This window comes from Ochlerotatus camptorhynchus, unplaced genomic scaffold (genome assembly GCF_037179485.1).
Source record: "Ochlerotatus camptorhynchus isolate MF236.1 unplaced genomic scaffold, CSIRO-AGI_Acam_v1.1 ptg000070l, whole genome shotgun sequence".
NCBI classification, from domain to species: Eukaryota; Metazoa; Arthropoda; class Insecta; order Diptera; family Culicidae; genus Ochlerotatus; species Ochlerotatus camptorhynchus.
Window position 1 is genome coordinate 617688 of NW_027040560.1, and position 21237 is coordinate 638924.

Genomic DNA, 21237 nt, shown 5'->3' on the forward strand with positions numbered 1-21237 from the left:
ACGTTTTGTCATGTAATTTATACTCAGAAAGCAATGTTTGAGAAACTTTAAATCATTTTTTTAATCATGATGAATTCACAAAAAAGCGTACTAATAAATGTTCAAAACTTTTACTAACAATTCTTGTTCTAAACATGCCAAATGTTTACATTTTTCATAAGTTAAAAAAAAAAATTAAAAATCGGGCAAGGAATTTTGTATTCGGATTTTTAAATTTTGTTTTAATGTTTACTTAAAATAAATACAATAATATTTTATCCCAGAAAGACATTATTTTTCTCTACTACTTTGTCTCAGACCAAGGTGTGGTCACTCTACACACTTGTTTTGCGCCAACTCTCAGTGTGCCGCAGCTGGCACGGCAGTGCCGAGAAAGTAATTGAACTGACTTTTGTTTGTTTGTGAACAATTAATTGTTTGGCATGGTATTTTGCCAACTCTTGATTTTGTTTTGTTTTTAGAAACCTAACTCATTTGACGATGACGATTTTGGGCGGCTGGAGCCGAAAAGCGACAGCGGTCAAGAAAGTGATGGACGCTTTGTGCTAGTTACGACTGTCGGATCTTCGGAATCGAAAGGCGCTAAGCGCAGAGCCATTCCAAGCGACGAACAGACGAAGAACACCAACGGAGGATCAAAGCCATGAAGCAGCTGTACAAACCGCCGACGGTAGAGGAAATCAATCGATTGAAGGAAACGGAATATTTCTACCACTGGAATCTGTTCCGGCTGCAGGTGAAAGAAATTCAAGGTGATAAATTATATTGAGCATTTCTGGGCGATTTCCGGAAGATTTTGAGGACGGTAAAAGATGTGGACAATGAACGATATATAAAGGATGTGGATTATGAAGGGGTTGACATTTCTGCTGACATTTCCCAACGAGTCGCCTGTTCTCACCAAGGAAAGCTTCAAATTCGTTCAGCAACGGATCGTGAACCATATTGGATCTAGCGGCGCCGGTGGTGTAGTGGTAAGCGTGATTACCTTTCACCCCAGCAGGCCTGTGTTCAATCCCAGTCGGCGTCGCTGGGATGTTCTGAGGCATAACATCTCTGATCACGCCTTCCTCGGAAGGGAAGTAAAGCCGTTGGTCCCCGGTTCATGAGTTGATGGGTCGATAGGTAGGGTCCAGGTGTGGGAGCTGCCTCCCTGGCGCCGGTAGCATTGGTGCTCAGCACGGAAAACAAGATCGATGGAAAACAAACCAAGGAAAAAAAATTGGATCCAGTCGTTTGGGAACATCTTATGGTAAGCCACTGAAAGTAGATTTACTGCTGAAGATTCCGGACAAGTGTATCCGGAAGGAAGATTACCCCAACTTAATAGTCTTAACTCACATGAAGAGGGCACATTTCCTGTGCCATCTGGCGGGCGGAAGCATTGGACAAACAACCAAAGCACAGACAAACACCCGTAACACTTCATTCTGGATCATCGTTCACGCATTTAACGATTGATTTGAATATTATCATTTGCGCGAACTGCGAACCGCGGCGCTGGCATCGGATTACTTTGACGTTTCTATATATTCTGTTTACCAACATTGCAACATTGTTAGCGACTTAGCGAGCAAGCTTGTTTTCCGCGAGAAGCTCGAGAGATGTCGTTACTGATGTCCTATTTATTGAGGTACAATGTTTTCAAGAAAAACTTATTCAAAGACCTACGTCTGTTTGTCTGTGGTCAAAGTATTCTTTGGCCAGTGGGATGCTAAAAAGGGATTTTAGATGAAAAATTTGTCAATCGCGTTGTGTTTGTGGTGCACGCTGCTGCAATTTATTTGTCACATGATTAATTTAACAGTGTTAATTTTTAATTCAACCAGATTTTATTTCAGCAATTATTAACAGTAGTAGGGTAGAGAACTACTTCGGCCTAATCGCCCATTTTGGGCCTATCGAGCAGAAAACATCAAATAAATCCATGATTTTAGAGTTAACAAGTCAATTATACATTTGGTACGATACTTTAGTTAATAAGCTACGGAACGAAGTCAATGAGAACGCGTGATATGAAGGTTTGCATCCATAATTCCCAAAAACAAAAGAAGCGCTCCGACCGAATCAATTTTTATCTTCATCCGATAGGCCAAAGTGAATTCATTGGCGTTTCAACGGCGTTTCAATGCGTTAGACTGAGTTTACAATCCGTAGGCCGAGTTTGGCGTCAAGAAACAGTGTTAGACTTTTGACAATATCTCAACGATTGGTTTCTCTTTATCAAATCTTACGGTACATACAGAAAGGTAAATAAATTTGGAAGCCCTCAGTAATAATAACATTCAGTTTGCTGCTAAACTGTGCTAGATTAAGAAAGACTAAGTGCGGGTTGTGCTTAATAGGCCGGAAATGGGGTAGTTAACCCTATATGGTAGCATAATGAAAACGACCATTTTAACCATGTGCATCTATTACCACTCGTCGGCACCTTCATCTTCTTCGTCGAACTCTCCTTTCTCGTCAATCGTCGTCTCCTGGTACTGCTGGTACTCCGAAAATTTTCTGAATCAGCGATGAACGTGAACGACATTTTCAAACGTATGTACATATGGCTCTACGACGGTGGGGGAGACTTTGTGCGATGGATCGACGGAGAACGGGTTCATGATGCGATCTGGGTATTCTTATCGAATCTTCGAGATCAGTATCGATGAAGGTATTTTTGCTACTGAACTCGTGGGACGTACTTTTCTCCGGTCATGGGAGTCTGAGTAACGACTTTAATAACGGAGCTGGAGCTGGTAATGTTGAGATTGATTGAGTGGTGTTGCTATGCAAGTGATTGCTCTGATTTTTTCATGTACCTACTTCTTCGGACAGGATGTGCGCTTTCTGTACTTTGTGGAATTCAATTCGATTTTGAAGAATCACTCCGCCGACTTGATGGAGATTCACGGTTGGGGTTTGTAAAAATTGGATTGTATAATGGCAACATCAATAACAAATTTTGACATGCACACCTGGCAGGCGCAGAAAAAGTTGGGTGTTGCCAGTAACTTTAAAGATCATAAAAATTGTAACCATGGGTGCCAAATAGCGCCAAAGACTGCGCCCGGGTGTGCCCAAGTTTGATTTTGGCACACTGTGTAGAGTGATCAACCCATTGTCTCAGACGTAATTCCGTTTCCATACTACAATTTTTGAAAAATCTCATGGATACAATTTTGAAAATTTTACATGATCTAAGGCCGAGTTTTATCCAAAATGTGAATCATTTCCCATAACAAAAAAAATAAAGCATAGTTTCACGCAAATCGGAGAAGGTCGAGTTTTTCCGATTCGACATTTGGCGTGGAACTTTGAAAGTCAACTCTCCATATCTCGATGTTCCATATCTCTATATGTGACCAATTTTTTCTATGTATCGATGGTTATATCGGTCCCATCAAACGGTCTAGTAGGCTAATCTTGTTCTATATCTCGATCTCTCCATATCTCGATGGTTCCTTCAATATCTAGATGTGGGGAGTTCACTGTAGTGACAAGTCGCTCTAACAGACGAATTTCATCTCAAAACTTGTATGGGGTTGGTAGCACCCCCTCAAATTCCGTTGAAACTTCCTGACAGCGTTGCCAGATTGTTTTCAAGCTTATCGGTATCAAATGTTTAAAATATTCGGTACTTATCGTTATTTACCCTTTCAATTATTTTATATTTTTGTCTTTAGTGAAAGCATAAATTTTAACTTTTGGGCTAAGATCGGAAAATTTACTTTCGAGGAGAAGTCGGAAGAAGAAATTTGAATTAGGTTCCGAAGGAATCCGACAAAACTTCCAGAGAAAGAATGAAGAAGCACTTCTGGAGGAAGTTTGAAAAAAATTTCTAAGAAAAAAAATACCTACGGAGAAGCTTCCAGAGGCAGATAAAATAAACTTCTGGGAGAATGCGATAGATACATCCGGTAGAAGTTTATTTGAAACTTTCTGGAGATGCTGGAAGAAGTTTCCTAAGGTAGATTGAAGAAACTTCTGGAGAAAGTCGGAACCCAGAGGGCTTACGGAATAGTCGAAAGAAATTTCAAGGAGAATTTGGGGAAATATTCCGCAAGAAAGAGATTTCTGGGTGATGTTAGCACAATATGCCCTAAAGTTTCTTACATGTTCTTAAGATCCAGCAATTTTCCTGATATTCATAAAACATCCCTGAAGACCCCGCAATGCCGCTGAAGTTTTCGGAACATCCCTGAAATGCACTTCGGAATATCCCATAATTCCTCGGAACACCTTGAAAGTTCTTGTAATTTTCCTAATGCTAATGGGGCTGTTTTGAAGTTCTCGATCATCAATTAAATCAAAAACTATCTTCTACAGCTGATAACTTTTTCAAAAACCACAATGCTTCTTGCAGGTAAGAAACAATTAACATCTTAAATAATTTGAAGCCCAAATACGATAAATAATCCTCTTCTAGCGGGGACCTGGCCCCCTTAGCATTCCCACTCGCTACGGCAATGATGCCCCATCTCAAGAAAGAGAACGCGTGTCGTCGTTATCCCAAATTGAAATGAAAAATGAAAACACAACCCCTCCAAAAAAAAACAGCAAATATTTCGCGGCTTTTTGCGTACTTTTGCGCCAATCGACATTCCTCTCAACTCTACTATAGATTATACTCCCTATGATGTTGATGTTGCAATTGACGGGTGGACAGCGTGGCGGCGAGATAGCTCAGGTTTAGCTATTCATAACGACAAGTACGCGCGTATATCGCAGCAGGCAATGATCTGTCCATCTGTCTTCTTAATGTAGTCCAATGCCCGCCGACGCACCCACGTCAGAGAGAATCGAGAGCTCAGTAACAACAACAACAACAACAACAACAACGACGCAGGAGGGTTTTGGGACAGCAGTAGCAACAACAACAGAAAATCAAAAAACGTGTTAAAGATGGGGCACGAGTGACGTGAGTATGTGAAAAAATAGCAAACAAGCCATGATTGACGCGCTCAGAGTTGACGGACGCAGTCCGCGGAATCGAGGCATAAGGTGAAATTTAGCGACCGAAATTCCCCCGGCTTCTAATGAGCCAGAAAGAACAAGTTTAACCTTGGCATTAAAACGGGACAGGCCACCGTATCGTGCAATGGTGCATACCTAGTTGGGGAATTTTCCGTTGAAAGAAAGCACCGAAACTAGAGGGATGGATGCATGTGGTTCCAGGATCTTACGTGGAATGCGCTTTTTAAGCATCTTCCGTCTGCATTTTAGTACGCTATAAATTTGCCCATTATGATCGTTAGACAGTCGTTTCTTTAATTTACTTTCATTACCATCTTTTTCTATTCCGGCAAGTTAGTACTCGTTACTGCAACTTGTGCAACGACGGAAATTCTGAATAGAAAATTGACAACCAACGTAATAGTCGTATCCTTACAGGGGCTTTACAAATCTCTTTTGAACAGACAATTTGACGACAGCTCAAATCGCACACCGGATGATGACACAAGCGATGCTTAGCATCGTCACCAGCAAGCAATTTAGCTCGTGTGGCCCGTTCTATTCACAGATAGGTAACAATCACAAGGTTTTTTTTTACCCCGTGTGCAAGAATAGAGAGTGAATAGAGGAAATTTTAATTGAATTTTACGTTGCATTGTTGCATTGATTGACGCTTTCAGTTTTCCTTCTCTGGTTCTAAAAGCTAAATTTGAATTCGCCGCAAAGTGCATGTATTTAGGTCGGTTGGTGCAAAATGTGCAAAACTAGAAGGGTAGTTTAAAAAAAAAATCCATTGTATGTGACGTCTTCAGTAACACCATTCTCTAAAAACCAGAATGTATCCTCCTGTAGTGAGCTCGAACATTTCCTACTAGTTTATTAGTTTTTCCCTTGATTTGTTTTCCGTCGATCTTGTTTTCCGTGCTGAGCACCAATACTACCGACGCCAGGGAGGCAGCTCCCACACCTGGACCCTACCTATCGACCCATCAACTCATGAACCGGGGACCAACGGCTTTACTTCCCTTTCGAAGGAAGGCATGATCAGAGATGTTATGCCTCAGACAATCCCGGCGGTGCCGACTGGCCTGCTGGGGTGTTCCTACTAGTTTAAATTATGTAGAAAATGCTCAAAATTTTCCGCATTTAGATAAAGCTAGTAAGGGACTGTTCATAAACTACGTAGACAGTTTAGGCGTAGGGCAACGTCTTGGTTGTCAATATGGAGGCACACCTTGCGAGTACGAAAAACTAAAGTATAGCGACAAATGGTTAGGTTTTGAACGCTTATAATCCACCCACTTCTTTCTGTACTGCCGAGATTTTCACCACGATCGATCATAAATCTCTCTAACAATTGATTCTAGTAGTAAAAATATCGATTTAAAACTATATTTTATTGAAAAATTGAAAAATGTCAAGCTTAGGCAAAAGCAATAAATCTACCAAATACGTGCATGCATCACTATCATAGACATCAAAAACCAAACGAAACGAGCCGAAGCCGCATTTTCATTCGAATATTGGACGTGTTCACAGCGTGAAAAACGTAGCAGCTCAATACACAAGATACACAGATTTTCAGTCGTCTTGCCGGATACAAACACTGATGAGCAATTCTCGCTGAAACCAGTTTACATTTTGCACGGGGTTCTAAAACATACATTTGTTTGTTCTCCTTCAGTAGTTCTAGTTATCAGACTAGAAAAAAAAGGTCGGTTATGATCAAATTGATTTATCCCTCGTTAATTAGGGGCTCAAGCATTTCTTCAATATTCTCAACAAAACTCCTAATGTTTACATACCGTTGTAAAGGGGAAAGTTAGGGCTTCCATTCGCGTATTCAAAAAATTGGCTGCCATATTGGATTTTTCTTAAAAATGTGTTTTTTATTAGGCGTGATACACAAATTACGTAACGCAAAAAATCCGGATTTTGGATCCCTTATGTCACAATTTAACATGTTGATTCCGTGGCAGACCCAAAAAACGTGCAAGACCAAACGAAAAGATACGGAACCTCTGTTTTCTGGAACGCCTGTTCCGTGAATATCCTGCGTACCGGGATCGGTAACAGAAGTGGGACATACCTCGTGATGCGGAAATGCGCGTTTTAAAGTCCACCCCGCTAACTCACTCAGGGTGGGTCTAACGATCGCGAGACCAAGCTCAAAAGACTCTCAAACCAAATAACTAACGTCACCAAAAGGTTGATAGAGTTAAAAATAGGAAACAAGGGATTTCGCAAGATAAAATTGACTTATATTCATTGGCTTTGCAGAATATCTTTCTAGGTTACACATGTGTAGTTTTGAGTTAGAGGATTAGTAGTGTGGACGTATAAAAGTTTCTCGTTAATCTAGTATCCTAATCTGACCTTGATACGGGGGGAGGTAGCTCATCGATTCTTCCGGTTCGCCTCCTAGCATCGTGCTATAAGGTACCAGGCGATAACCAGGGTAGTTGATCGATAGCTCGATGACATCATTTCGTTGGCGTCTGCAATGGGAAATTCTCATAGCAGGCGTTGACGATGGGACGTTGCGAGTTGTTGAATAGCGACTATCGTGGTAACTCACCGATTAGCTGTCGATCTGCCAAATTTGGAAAGACGTCTGCATTGAATTGTCTCATATAATAATATTCCGCCCACTATATCACAAGAAATTGCGAGTAGCTGAGTGGAATGGAGATAAGTTAAGCATTGGGTACAGGACCAAGTCTCCCCTGGGTGGTGCCAAAAGATGAGCGCAATAGAATCATCAAGTTGCCATAAGGCACGGAGTGAGACTATTGCATGGCTGGGTAGTCAAAGTCTTCCATTCGTTAGTCATTTCAGGTGAATTAGAACAGGTTTAGGTGGGCGTTGGCCAGATTTGGATTTTTCAGATGTAATCCTGGATACGACCCTGTCATTGAACGTCGCGTGAAAGTGGAACTTAATGAAGGCCTAAGTACTTTTTCGTAGTTTTTAGTTTTCGGATTTGAAAGATCGTCGGTTACAGTGGCCTGCTTACTGAGCAGAAAAACGCGGTCCCAGGTCCTTACATATCAAAGAGATTTATTGTAAAATCGCTTGTGTATCGTGTATTTTGCGAAACTCGTTGTCGTTGGTTCCGGGTTTGAATGGATACACAAATTTGAGCAACGGTATTATGTGATATGAGGGGCTCGGTGGCCTTAGAGCAACCGTTTTTGCTTACTGAGCAGAACATCATGAGTCTAATCTCAGGCCCATCCACATTCAAGATTCGTCAATCGTTTTATTTGTTAATATGACTACATGGTAATAACAGCAACTCGGTGATTAAAAAGGTGCTCGTCTGCCTAGTGGCAAACGTTTTTGCTTACTGAGCCGAAGACCGTGGGTTTAGTCCCAAGCTCTTTCGCGTTATATGATCATTACACACAAAAAACAAAAATTGTTGTAATAAAAATAATGCAATTTCAATTTAAAAGTTTCCCTAAATTCGTAGTTTTAACTACGAAAAACTCAAATTGAAAATTATTTCTTTTGGTTTAACAATATTTCTTTCACTTTCGACTCGTAATTTTAAAAGCTCATTTTTGAAAATAAAAGTCAAAAATACCTCTTCATAATGAAGTTGTTGGCAGCCTTGGCAGCACAACCTATTTTTACCGCCAAATTTTACTTGACGTCATAAGCAACCACAAGAAGGAGGCGAGAAATCCTTGGAAAAATTATGATTTTCCGCTGCAGCAGGGAATGTTAGGTGAGTTGAAATTTGATAAGGTTTATTATGAATTTGTTTTATTTGTTTTATCTTAGCACCAGGTCCGATTGTTCACGGAATTAGCACAGCTGATACGCAAACTCCTGATGAAAGGAGTCAAGGCTGAGCAGATTGTTGACACCTTGTACAAGCAAATTGGAACGGATACACTTCTGACTGCAAACAGGTGGAAGTAGCGTTAAAATTCGAAATCTTTTTTTCCATTGAATGACCATGGGAAGCGTGAGGAGTCCACCCGCAACACGATCAAAGTTGATCCATAATCTACTGGAATTAGTTTAAAAAGTTCCTGGGATCATACGGGCGAGCGAGCGGGCGAGACACTGTACAATGCGATGTGAAGTTTTCCCCACTCGGGAGAAGGAAATTCAACATCATATATTTAATATTGATTGTTTAAAATATCAATAAACATAGTTTTGTACATTTATTTCAAATAATAAAAACTTTTAAGTGAATATTTATAAGATTTTGGAATGAAAACGGACGTAATAATGATGAAAGTATTTGTTTTTAAATTTAAAAGGACATATATGTTATCCTAACTATACCAAAGTTTCAGGCCAAAAGTTTATTTTGAATCAAAAATAATCTGCTTTTAATTTAAACACTGTTATGCTTTTCATTTGACAGAAGTACAATTCAATTTGAAAGTTTTAACTTTTAAAAGCAGTGGCCGGGCAACTTTTGATTTGACAGTTGGCCTATTTTTGTTTCGAAAGCGAACCGCTTTCTACCAAAAAGAACCAATGCATACTTTTAATTCTATCAATGTATTTTTTAATTTGAGCAACGATTTTTCTTTGTGTGTAGGAAATCAATTCAGCTTATCGTTTACCAAAACGAACCCTGCTGCAAACCCAACCCTCTTATCCAACATCCCAGTGATTCCTCGTGGAAGTGCAGAGGTGTTCTCGGCTTCCATCAAAGCGAGTGTCATATCAACACAATCCTTCCCATTCCTTTCTTGACCTGTGTTCGGGCGCGGCCGGCGCTGGTATTGCCTAATTTAAGATCACCAGTTTTTACACATTGAGGATGATTGCTAGTCCCAAGCATCGTCTATTGGTTCTCTGTGTAATTACAGCTGATCTGGCAATAACAGAGTAGCAACCGTGGGCGGTCAATCAAGCTCAAGCTCAAGCTCAAGCTCCTAATCTGACCTTGATACGTAACCTCAGTTGATTTTGCTACTAGGTGAGCGATGGTGTTGTTGGTGGCTGGTGCTGACGGTCGCTGATGAAGTACGGTCGGGTGATCGATCAACGTAGGTGTTCGCGGCGCTGCCCACAGCCTTGCTACCGAGTTTGCTTTCGGCCGGATGGCCGATTGATAGATAGTGGCTAGTCCACTTACTGTGCGACTGGAGTGCAGTCGGGCGACCCATCGATGATAATGGCCACAGCCTTGCTGCCGAGCTTACTTTCGATCGATGGATAGCGGCAGGCCACTTACCGGATAAGACCGCGACCGAATTGTCGATCGTCGGAAATGCCCACTGCCTTACTGTCAAATTGGCCGTTAGATAAACGATGGCATCGGTTGCCGATAACGCGTGCCTTCACACTTTACACTGCACAGCGGATTGGTCTGCAGCGGGCTAGCGCGATGGTGCCGGTAAAGCTTCGCGACCGTAGTCGCGTGTTGTTCGGCGAACAATGGCTCGTAGGACAGGCGGACGACGAAAGCTCGCCGGAAGGGTCACACTACGACTACGTAGGCTTTGACCTGTCCGGAATAAAAATCTTTGTTCAAAGGTTCTGGCCTCACTACACTTATCTGATGGTAGTAGCACAAGCTCGCAGGCTTGGACCACTGTTTAGCATCGAAAGGCCTAATCACCGTGAATATATTCACCACTAAGCTACCACCAGTCTATAAGCCAACCTGTTTTAGGTTGTTCTAACACACTTTTCTTTAGCAATATTAACTAGTGGAAATGTTAACTTCGGCAATACCTTAACCTATTATCGCCAGGGGGATAAGCAAAGTCCTAGAGCGCTCAAATTTGGCCAATAGATGCTCTGAAACACAATGTATCCACATGCCAAAATTGAGCTCTCAAGGACGTTGTTTACCCCCTGACGATAATAGGTTAAGGTATTGCCGAAGCCAACATTTCCCCTATTATCAATGCCTGATATTCGTCTCACTACTTTAAACGTCGATTTGCGAATGACCTAATCTTCGAGTGCGAGATTTCCAGTAGTCCTCAGTGGAATCACGCGATATTGCGCCAACATGTGTCACTTCCTGATTGGCTAAGTCGGATTATCAATTCGATAGAATTTCTAGAATTTGAGAAAAGTTTTTCTGTGCTCAAGAGAGCGACGAACGTTTCTGTCTGGGCTAGAAAAAGCAGTAACGTATGGTAACGCACAAGTTAGTGGTGGCTGAATTAAAAAGCGTTTCAAGTTGGCTCTCGAAACCCTGCCAACGCTTCGCTACGCGACCGGTATAGCTTGACAAGACTCCCCCTAAAATTACGTAATGCTATCTCACTCATCCCCCCCCCCTGGTTTCAGTTTCATTTTCATTGGTATTCCGTAAAATTTATCATTAACCACCCTATGTAACAATAAGTAACGCAAGCTCGATCCCCTCCTCCCTCCATGCGTTACGTTATAGGGTGTCCCAGAAAGTATAAGCACACTTTCAACTTGCCGTCATTTCTACCCCGATGAAGTTTATCAGCTGTTCATCAATGTGTGTTACTGTTTACTTATCAACAAGTTTATGTGCGCAAAGTGCTTTTTTTTTACAAAATAATCAAAATGCGAGGCATTCCCCCGAAAAACACAAACAGATCGTGCACAAATGGTGCACTATTCTCAACCTATCAGTAAAGAAGTTGGCGAAAATGAAGGAAATAAGTATGGGAGAAGTCCGAACCGCCACCGGGAAGTTCGTTGAAGAAGTTACCTTGGAGGACACATTGAAATCTGGCCGTAAACCGGAACCGGTGGACCGAAAACTGAACCGGAAGATCACCCAAGCTTTCGTCAATAAGAAAAATGCCTCTGTTCGGAGATTTGGCTAACAAACTGAGAACGTCCAAGAGTTACGTCCAACGTGCAATGGCAAGAAACGGACTGAAAACGTTCAAGAAGCAGAAGAAGCTGAAACGGAGTCAGAAACAAGCCGCATCTGTCAAACCGAGGGCTCGGAAGCTATATGATAGCCTGCTGTGTGAAAAATTGGCGTGTGTTATCATGGACCATGAAACTTATGTCTAATTTGACTACACAAGACGCTTCCGGGAGAGCAATAAAACACACAATCCTTGATGGTCAGGAAGTTGACGATGCCGATAAGTTCATTTTTACCGAAAAATTTGGAAAGAAGGCCATGGTTTGGTAAGCGATATGTAAGTGTGGCAAGTTGTCAAAGCCATTTGCGACGAAGGAGACGATGCACCGAGACAATGAACACTGAAATGTACGTTCGGGAGTGTTGGAATCGGCATCTGTGGCCGATGATCCGTTAACATGATGGCCCAGTACTATTTCGGTCCGATTTGGCGTCAATGCACTACTTAAAAGACACGGTAGCTTGGTACAAACTATACAATGTGCAATACGTGCCCAAAGAGATGAATCCTCCGAATTGCTCGGAGGCCGGGCTAATCGAAACTTTTTGACTTGGTTTGCGTCTCACCTCGTTTGACAGATCTGATCGCCCGTTTGCCTGATCGAATCGCTCATTTGACAAATCGTATTGCGGGTAAACGAAATGGTCCAGTGGCATGTCGGTTCGTCGGTGCTTATACTTTCTAGGACACCCTATAAAAGGATTGCTGAAGTTACACAAGTGCAAACTTTTAAAAGTTCTTTTAGGTGCTCAATGTGACACAAATCCTGCAGTTCTTGTGGCCATTGAAGTTGGGATAGTTTTCAGAGTATCTGAATTTCTTGCCGTTCCCTGTAATGACTGGTAGAATTTAGAAGTTCTCAGTGCATTTTTTTTTTTAAATTATAAGGGTTCGTTCGAATTTCAGAAGTCCGGAAGTTAAATAGGTTTTTGAATATTCGCGAAGTATCGATCTTCCTAGCAAGTTCCATAGGTCACTGGAGCTTTGGAGAAGTTTCAGAAGTAGTAAGGGTTACCGCTGTTCCTGTAGTCGTAGTATAGCATAATTTTTCCAAAATTTTAAGAGTTGCTGGCGATCGGGAAGTGCCTGGAGTTCTAAGCATCACTGGATGTTTTGAAAATTTCCAGAATACCGGAATAGTGTGGAGTTCTACGGATTGCTGGGTTTATAAAAGTCCATAGTTCTTATATTATCACCAGGGTCCTACACTTCATGTGGACATGGAAGTTTGGAAAGTTTTTGGAAGTTCTAAGGGTTACTGAAAATCGAGAAAAACCTGGATATTTTGAAAGTTCTCAGAGTGCTAGAATTTAAAGGATCTGAAGTTTCATAAGTTTCCAACATTTTTAAAGTTCTTGCAGTTGTTGTTCTCAGGAGGGGCTGCTGGAAGTTCCTGGAGTTCTGACAGTTTTAACTGTTGCTGAAGAGTCAAAAGCTTCTATAAAGCTTTTTGACGTTTAATCGGCGCACACTACTGCACCATTTAAATCGAACGAGTGCGAGCAAGAGGGAAACAGATTAGTGGGAAAACAAACCGTGCATTCATCCATGTGTGCTAGATAGAGAAAGACGATTAAACGTCAAATAGGTCTATAGTTCTAAGGGCGTCACAGGTCTTATGGTTGTAGGTACCACAATGTATAGGTGTTCCCAAGAGTTCTAAGTATTGCTAAACATCGAAAGTTTTCTAGAGTTCTGAGAACTGCTGAAAGTTTTGATTCTGGATGAGAGCGTAACGGAATTTCTTAAATTCTTGGAGTTCCTATAAGAGTTCTGCGGGTTGCTGGACTTCCAGATGTCCTTGAAGAAGTTTTGGAAGCTCTAAGTGTATTGGATTTCTTTTTTGAAATTCTAAGGCTTTGTTCAAGTTCCTGAAGTTCAGGAGTTCTGCAGGAAATTTTGCAACTTCTCAGAGAATCGGTCTTCCCAGAAGTTCTAATGGTCGCTGGAACTAAATGAGTTTTATAGGCTATCACTGTCCTGTAACCGAAGAGCACCAACATTTCTTAGCATTCCAAAGAGTTCGTGCTGGGGTTGCTGGAGATCGAAAAGTACCTGCAGTTCAGAGCTTCGTGGGATGTTTTGAAAATTAACGAGCGCCGGAATGTTTTGAAAGTCAGAAGATAAGTCTCTAGAGTTTTGTTCTGGGAGTGCATCAGTTCTTGTGAGCGTGGAAGTTTGGAACATTCTCAGAGTACATGTAATATTTGTTAAAGTTTGAGTTCCAAGAGTTGCTGGAGTTCTGCAAGTTCTTACGTTTCTTAATGATTCGTAATTTCTATTGTTCTTTTGATCATTGTACGTTTTTGAGTGTACCGTGCGGGACCGAAATTTGTACATCTCATAGAGAAAGTAAGTGTTACTGGACATTCAAAAGTTCCTGCTGTTTATGCAGTTGGAAGTATCGAATATTCCAGAAGTTCTTAGAGTTCAGAGTATGAGAAGTACTGGCAGTATTTAGAGTTCTTTAGAATTCCCTGAATTGCGACAAACAAGTACGGATATTCCTGCAACTCCAGAGGCTTGTACAACTTCAAGAACTCCTGAAACAGCGAGAATGAACGTCTGCAAGGGACCGCTATGGAAAGCATTTCAGAGGATCTTAAAAATTACCTGGGGCTCCGATGAAACTTCCAGTACTACAGAAAATGCTGGAATTTCCATAACGTTTCGAAACTATTGGGGCTTCGGTTTTCTTGGAGTTGGCAACTCCGGTAGTTGTAGAAGTATCAAGAGTTCATGAAGGTCCAAAAGCTTCTGATGCACCGGGGGTTTCGGAAGTTTCGTCTTGATCATAGTTTGACAGCCGAAAACGACCTTCGAATTCAGAAATAACATTACGCAATCTATTTTTTCACATTTTATTCAAGAAAATCATCAATTAACGATCGTTTCCTATATTGCTAAAATTATGTGGAATTTAAAAAAATACAAACGATGACAGATAAACAGAAAGGTACACGTGTAGAATATCCGCACGTTAGGACAACCGATAGAGCATCTTCCTCTGCATTCGGTGCTGCAACTCTCCCCGCCGAATCATGGTGTGAATGACCTTCAGGACTGCCCGTTCCGGATACTTTTGCCTGGAAAAGTCCTGAATGATGTTCTGCTCGGAGACCTGCGATCCGATGGCAAAACGTCGCTTCAGCTGCTTCTCAATTCGGTTCAACATTTCCGTGTCTTCTTCCGTGGTGAATCCCTCCGCACCGGCCAACGACCCAGACATGGCCGCATCCAGTGTGGACACCTGGAACAGACGGAGCGCTTCCGTTACGTGAGCTTCCGTTGCGAACGGTTGCAGTTGCATTTTGGCAAGGGACTCCGAAATACGGATGATGGCTTCCAGCTGGCGGACGGTGATTGGGATGGATAGGCGCTTGTCTGCCAGACGTTCATGCTCGCCAGCGCCACTCCGCATCAGCACGTACCGGGACTTCAGCTTTTCCGCTGCTTCTTCATTCAATCGAGGACCGCAGTGGGTTCGGCAGTAGTTGATGTACTTTTTGAACACAGCCAAAGGCACTTCGCCTTCCTGCGTTTCCAGGGTAGCTTTGTTGGCATTCATGTGGACATTCATGACGTGCTTGGCCATGATGATATCTCGGGCCTGATCGTGGACGTCCTTCACGATGAAGATCATATCGAAACGAGACAATATCGTTGGCATAAAATCAATGTTCTCCTCACCCTTCGTATCGTCCCAACGACCGAAGATTGAATTGGCAGCAGCCAGGACGGAACAGCGAGAGTTCAGAGTAGTTGTAATTCCGGCCTTGGCGATAGAAATGGTCTGTTGTTCCATGGCTTCGTGAATGGCGACACGGTCATCTTCCTTCATCTTATCGAACTCGTCAATACAGACAACTCCTCCATCTGCCAAAACCATGGCACCACCTTCCATAACGAAGTTGCGTGTTGCAGGATCCCGAATAACGGACGCAGTCAAACCGGCGGCACTGGATCCCTTGCCAGAAGTGTAAACCGCAATCGGAGATACCTTTTCCACAAACTTCAGAAGCTGCGACTTGGCAGTACCAGGATCTCCCAGCAATAGGGTATTTATGTCACCTCTCCGGTTCAATCCGTCGGGCATGCGCTTTCGCGATCCTCCAAACAGCAAACAAACGATGGCTTTTTTAATATCCTGCGATCCGAAGATGCTCGGGGCTAAACTTTCCGACAAACTGTCGTAAATGTTCGGATTGGCAGCCATCTTACGGAACGTCGATTCCTCCTCGGTGGTAATGTTGGTGAATCGCGAGATAGAACCCATACCCTCGCTGTCCACGGTAATACCGACTACCCTCATGTAGGGAGCACGAACTCCAATGATGGCCTTCTCACGTCCATCCTGTCTGCTCGGTTTTCCAATCTTGCGGATCGAAAATATACCATGAATGAGAACTCGATTTCCTGGGACCACCCGTTCGCACAGGCTCCGATCGCAGAACAGTTGCATGTGCCGAGGAATCTCACCCTGCGGAATGAAATCCGGCAACTCCTGCATTTTCAGCACCTGGAAATCAACGCATTTACATTTATCCGGCATGATAAAATACGGATCCATTGGGCACTTTGGACGCCCAGCCTGTTCGGTGTTACACTTCCTCGGTAGCTGATAGCCCTCCAGTCCCGGATTGACCGGCAGATTTGGAATCACATTGCTACACGACCGGCACTGTATGGAAATCTTGGTCGCCTTTGCTTTGATACCCGACGCAGCAATGATGATGCCGGCAACCTTCACCAACCGCGAAACACATTCCGATTTCATGTCACGAATATTCGTGGGATTTGAACCGGAAGTAAGCAGAATTTGAATGTCATGTACGTGCTCCTCGTCTTCCGGTCTTGGGGAGGTAATCTCATCCGCAACTTCACGAGCCGCTTCTTCAAAAATCTGCAGGTGTTCCGTCGGTTGTTTGTACAGCTTATCCGCCAGCGTTTCATCGAAGCCTGCGAGGTCTTCGATTTCAACCTCCAGATAGAAGCGTCCCAGCAGATAGTTCCGCTTCAAGGTGTCTCTGTCGAAATTGATTTACAATTACTATTTGCCACTACTTATCATGATTGGAATACTCACCGATACTTATAACTGAAATTGGCCTCGCAGAAGGTCCGGATGAACTCCCGGTACTTCTTCTTCAGCTGCTGCAAATTAATCTGGTTCGAGTTCTGCTGCTGCTGCCCATCGTCGCCGAAGTTGTCGGAGAAAAATACACCAACATCGTCGAATCCGTCCATGGTATTTCACGCTCGGCAAATAGTTTTCGCACAAAGGAACACAAAATTGAACAGATTGCACTATTTAACAGGTAATTGTAGATATTTTAACAAAATACTCCAGCCACACACGAAACACGATTTCAACATCCAACCAATCTCACTGTAAGTGCGCGCTTGCTCTCCACCGGGCTCTTGGATTGTTTGCGTTATTTTGGCGCGCAACCGAAATGTCATCGGCCGATTTGGAGGAAGTGAAAACAGCCGATTTGTCGATTGACGGCTACTCTGCAGAGTATAAAGGCCGGCGCACAATATTCTACCATCAATTGAAAAGGGCCTATCGGCTTTTGCAAAAACAACTTCGTACACCGTTGAAATATTATGTAACGCAAAAAAAGTTGATTTTTTAATACATCCCACCCTCATGTCACGCACTTTTTCTATACTCAATACATGGTGATTAACATATTTCCAGACTACCTCACCCCCTCTTGCATTACATAACATTGAATGAACCCTTAGGCTGTGTTCCATTTGGTGAATTTTCTCTTAAATTTGACAAATGCATAATTTTCAAATTAACCTAATTCTGTACCCAACAGGGGGTAAGTCACTCTGCCACATTCCCGCATAAACAATAACCATAAGATGCGCCTAACCACCAATTCGGGATATCATCCCAATTTTATGTGGTATGGTCGCACCATCTAAGATATCGTCAGTATATGGTACACGTTTATTAGGGTTGTGCTAACACCCACAGAAACACACTTCGACACACTTCAAACACCCTTCCACCAGCTTCCACCCGTATGATAAGCACATTTTTATTCAATTCTGGCACCAATAAAAATAATGTTTACATTCGATTATTATTTTGTTGTTGTTGTTTACAGTTACAACGATTCGACCCCAGATTGGTACGATTGAGTACAAGGATTATGGGCAAATCTCGATACCGTCGGAAGTGATATAGACCTTTTTGACGTTTAATCATCTTTCTCTATCTAGCACACATGGATGAATGGACGGTTTGTTTTCCCACTAATCTGTTTCCCTCTTGCTTGCACTCGTTCGCTTTAAATGATACAGTAGTGTGCACCGATTAAACGTCAGAAAGCTCTATAGTAATGGATTTTCGGGACACCACAGGACAACACTTGAATGTGGATTTGCCCCGAAGGTCTCTGCTCGTAATGTCTGGCGAAAGTCGATACGGATGGAATAACGCTGAGAAAGATGGATACGGTAAGGTTGAATGACAGCCTAACAATTAGGAAACGTGAATAAAGAGTATCGTTTACGTTCAGAAAGTTGAATGACGGCCCTTGCCGTTGCCAGTTTAGTTCTCTGTGTGATACGTATCAACAAGAAGCGAATGATAGATCTGATCGTATCAAAGAGAACGCTGCCCAATTGGAGCTGGAGGCACTCGCCGTGGCCAAGGTTCTTGGAATCGCTTAGTAACGGGTCCGTCCTGCTGAACATTGGATGCGGTAATGGTAAATACCTGGGGTTGAATCCTCAGATCATTGGCTCGGGCTGCGATCGGAACGACGGATTATTGAAAGTTTGCACCGCCCGTGGCTTCATTTGTGGTACAATTCGACTGCCTAGCATTACCTTTTAAAGCGGCATGTGCGGATGCTTGCATCTGCATAGCCGTTATGCATCAAATGTATCAAATTTTGCCTGTTACTTTGAACAACGGAAAAGACAGTTTAAAAACTCACGTATTTTTCGATTCAGGTTCATCGGTAAGCTTAATTCATAATAGCGTAGTTGAATGATTGAATATTTCAGGATTTAATAAGCCTATGACTATAGCTTGGACAAACGGAGAGGTCCAAGAAGAAACTAAGAGTATGACCGTTCAAGTACATATCAAAGGTGAAAACGAGAAATCGTTTTTGCTTAAGGATTTACGTACAATTAATGAACTGGCTTTACCCATGCAATCTATTGATTCAAAACAAATACAAGAACAGTTCCCATATCTAAAGGGAATAGAACTGCAATCTTACGATAAGGCAGTCCCAACGATATTATTAGGATTACCACATGCATATCTCTTTAAGGGTATTGAAGAAAGATCGCGTGGATTTTCTGAACCTATTGCCAAGAAAACAAAGTTGGGATGGGTTATATTCGGTACCAGCCGAAATAACACCGAAAACAAAAATCATGTGTTTGTAATGAATGAGGTGAATGAAGAAGAAAAAACAATGAAGGAGATAATGGCAGATTACTTCTCTACAGAAGCCTTTGGCGTAAAGGTACCTCAGAGCGAATTAATATCAAAATTAGACGAACGCGCTCTAAAAATTATGCAAGAAACATGGAAACCAACTGATAAGGGTTACGAAATCGGTCTCTTGTGGAAAAATGATAAGGTCGAATTTCCAAATAGTTTTTCTACGGCTCTGAATCGCTTTCTGTTATTAGAAAAGAAATTAGAGAAGGATTCTTCTTTAAAAGAATGGTATAGTACACAAATTGATGAGTATGTAAGGAAAGGATATCTTAAAAAGTTAAGTCCTGATGAGTATATGATTGAGACTGCGAGAACCTTTTACATACCTCATTTTATAACTATCAACCAAAGTAAACAACCGCCTAAACCAAGAATGGTATTTGATGCGGCAACTAAGATTGATGGAGTTTCTTTAAATTCACAATTATTAGCAGGACCTGACATGACAGAGTCAGCTCTTGATATAAAGATGAGATTTAGAGAAGGTCCAATAGCAATAACCGGGGATATTCAGGAGGCCTTCCATCAGGTGAAAATCAGAAAAGAAGATCGAGAATCACAAAGAATGGTATCTCGAAAGCAACCTAATACAAGATTGGACATCTATGAAATGCAAGTAATGACCTTTGGAGCTACTTGCTCACCAGCTTGTATGCAATTTGTCAAGAATGAAAATGCTAAACAATTCATAAATGAAAGACCTAAAGCAGTTGAGGCTATAATTAAAAATCACTATGTAGATGATTATTTAGACAGCTTCAACGAAGTAAAAGAAGCTGTAAAAACTGTATCAGACATCATTCAGATACATGATAAAGCTAACTTCCGAATAAGGAATTTTATATCAAATTCGAAGTCCTGCTTGAAGCAATTACCAAATGATAGAATCTCTCCAATAAAGGAAGTGAAACTGGATGATAACGAAAATGTATATGAAAAGGTCCTGGGTATGTATTGGGACACGCAAAACGATAAACTTACATTTAAAATCAACATTCCCAATTTAGTAATGTTGGAACCGACAAAAAGACAAGTGTTGTCTTTTATTATGAGTGTGTATGATCCTCTTGGGTTAATCGCACATATAACAATCGAATCTAAAATAATAATGCAAGATTTATGGCGACGTGGTATAGACTGGGATGATAAAATTCCCGATGACATAAATAAGACTTGGCAAACCTGGATTAATAGATTGTCTTCCTTATCTAAGATAAAAATCCCAAGATGTTACTCTTATTTTAAAGGCGTGATACGTCGAGAACTTCATGTTTTTTGCGACGCCTCACTGAACGCTTTCGCTACTGTTATATATATGAGAACAGTAAGCAAAGACGGCATTGATGTAACGATTGTTGCTGCCAAATCAAAGGTTGCTCCCACGAAAATAATGTCAATACCTCGTTTAGAACTACAAGCTGCTGTATTAGGGACAAGATTATCTAATACAGTACAGAGAGCATTAAGACTACAAATAGACCAGGTTATATACTGGTCCGATTCAAAAACAGTCATAAGTTGGATCAAATCTGAATTAAGAAAGTTCAAACAATTCGTTCAATACCGTGTTAGTGAAATCCTCGAAAGCACCGTTGAATCACAATGGAAATATATTAGTTCAGCAGCAAACCCGGAATAAAATTCCTTTATAGCGACAACGGTACTAATTTTGTAGGAGCTGACAATGAACTAAAAAAGATTCAGCACAGACTTGCGTCAAGAGGAATTGAATGGCATTTCAACCCTCCATCATCTCCACACTTTGGTGGAGCATGGGAAAGGTTGGTTCAAGAAGTTAAAAGTCTTTTACCAAATCAAACTATGCCAGAACACACATTCCGTGCGTTATTAACAGAAATCGAAAATATAATAAATAGTAGACCTTTGACGAAAATATCTTTAGATGCCACGGATGACGAACCACTCACTCCAAACCACTTCCTAATTGGTTGTGCCGGCGGTGCCGAA

At 41.8% G+C, this 21237-nt stretch overlaps 1 protein-coding gene across 1 annotated transcript; it reads right to left on the reverse strand.

The window, feature by feature from the left end:
* Positions 1-14697: 14697 nt before the first annotated feature.
* On the reverse strand, positions 14698-17165 carry Mcm5 (Minichromosome maintenance 5). The gene is made up of 2 exons (XM_065216871.1): positions 16873-17165; positions 14698-16813 (listed from the first exon to the last, which is right to left on the reverse strand). Exons 1-2 carry the CDS (start codon positions 17031-17033, stop codon positions 14767-14769), a joined length of 2208 nt encoding a protein of 735 aa, XP_065072943.1. The 5' UTR covers positions 17034-17165; the 3' UTR covers positions 14698-14766.
* Positions 17166-21237: the final 4072 nt, after the last annotated feature.

Bases quoted from the DNA above. Each gene is read 5' to 3' on its own strand.
- Mcm5 (XM_065216871.1), bottom strand. From the start codon at position 17,033: ATGGACGGATTCGACGATGTTGGTGTATTTTTCTCCGACAACTTCGGC. The intron at 16,814-16,872 runs GTGAGTATTCCA...CAATTTCGACAG, and splicing joins AATTTCAGTTATAAGTATCG to AGACACCTTGAAGCGGAACT.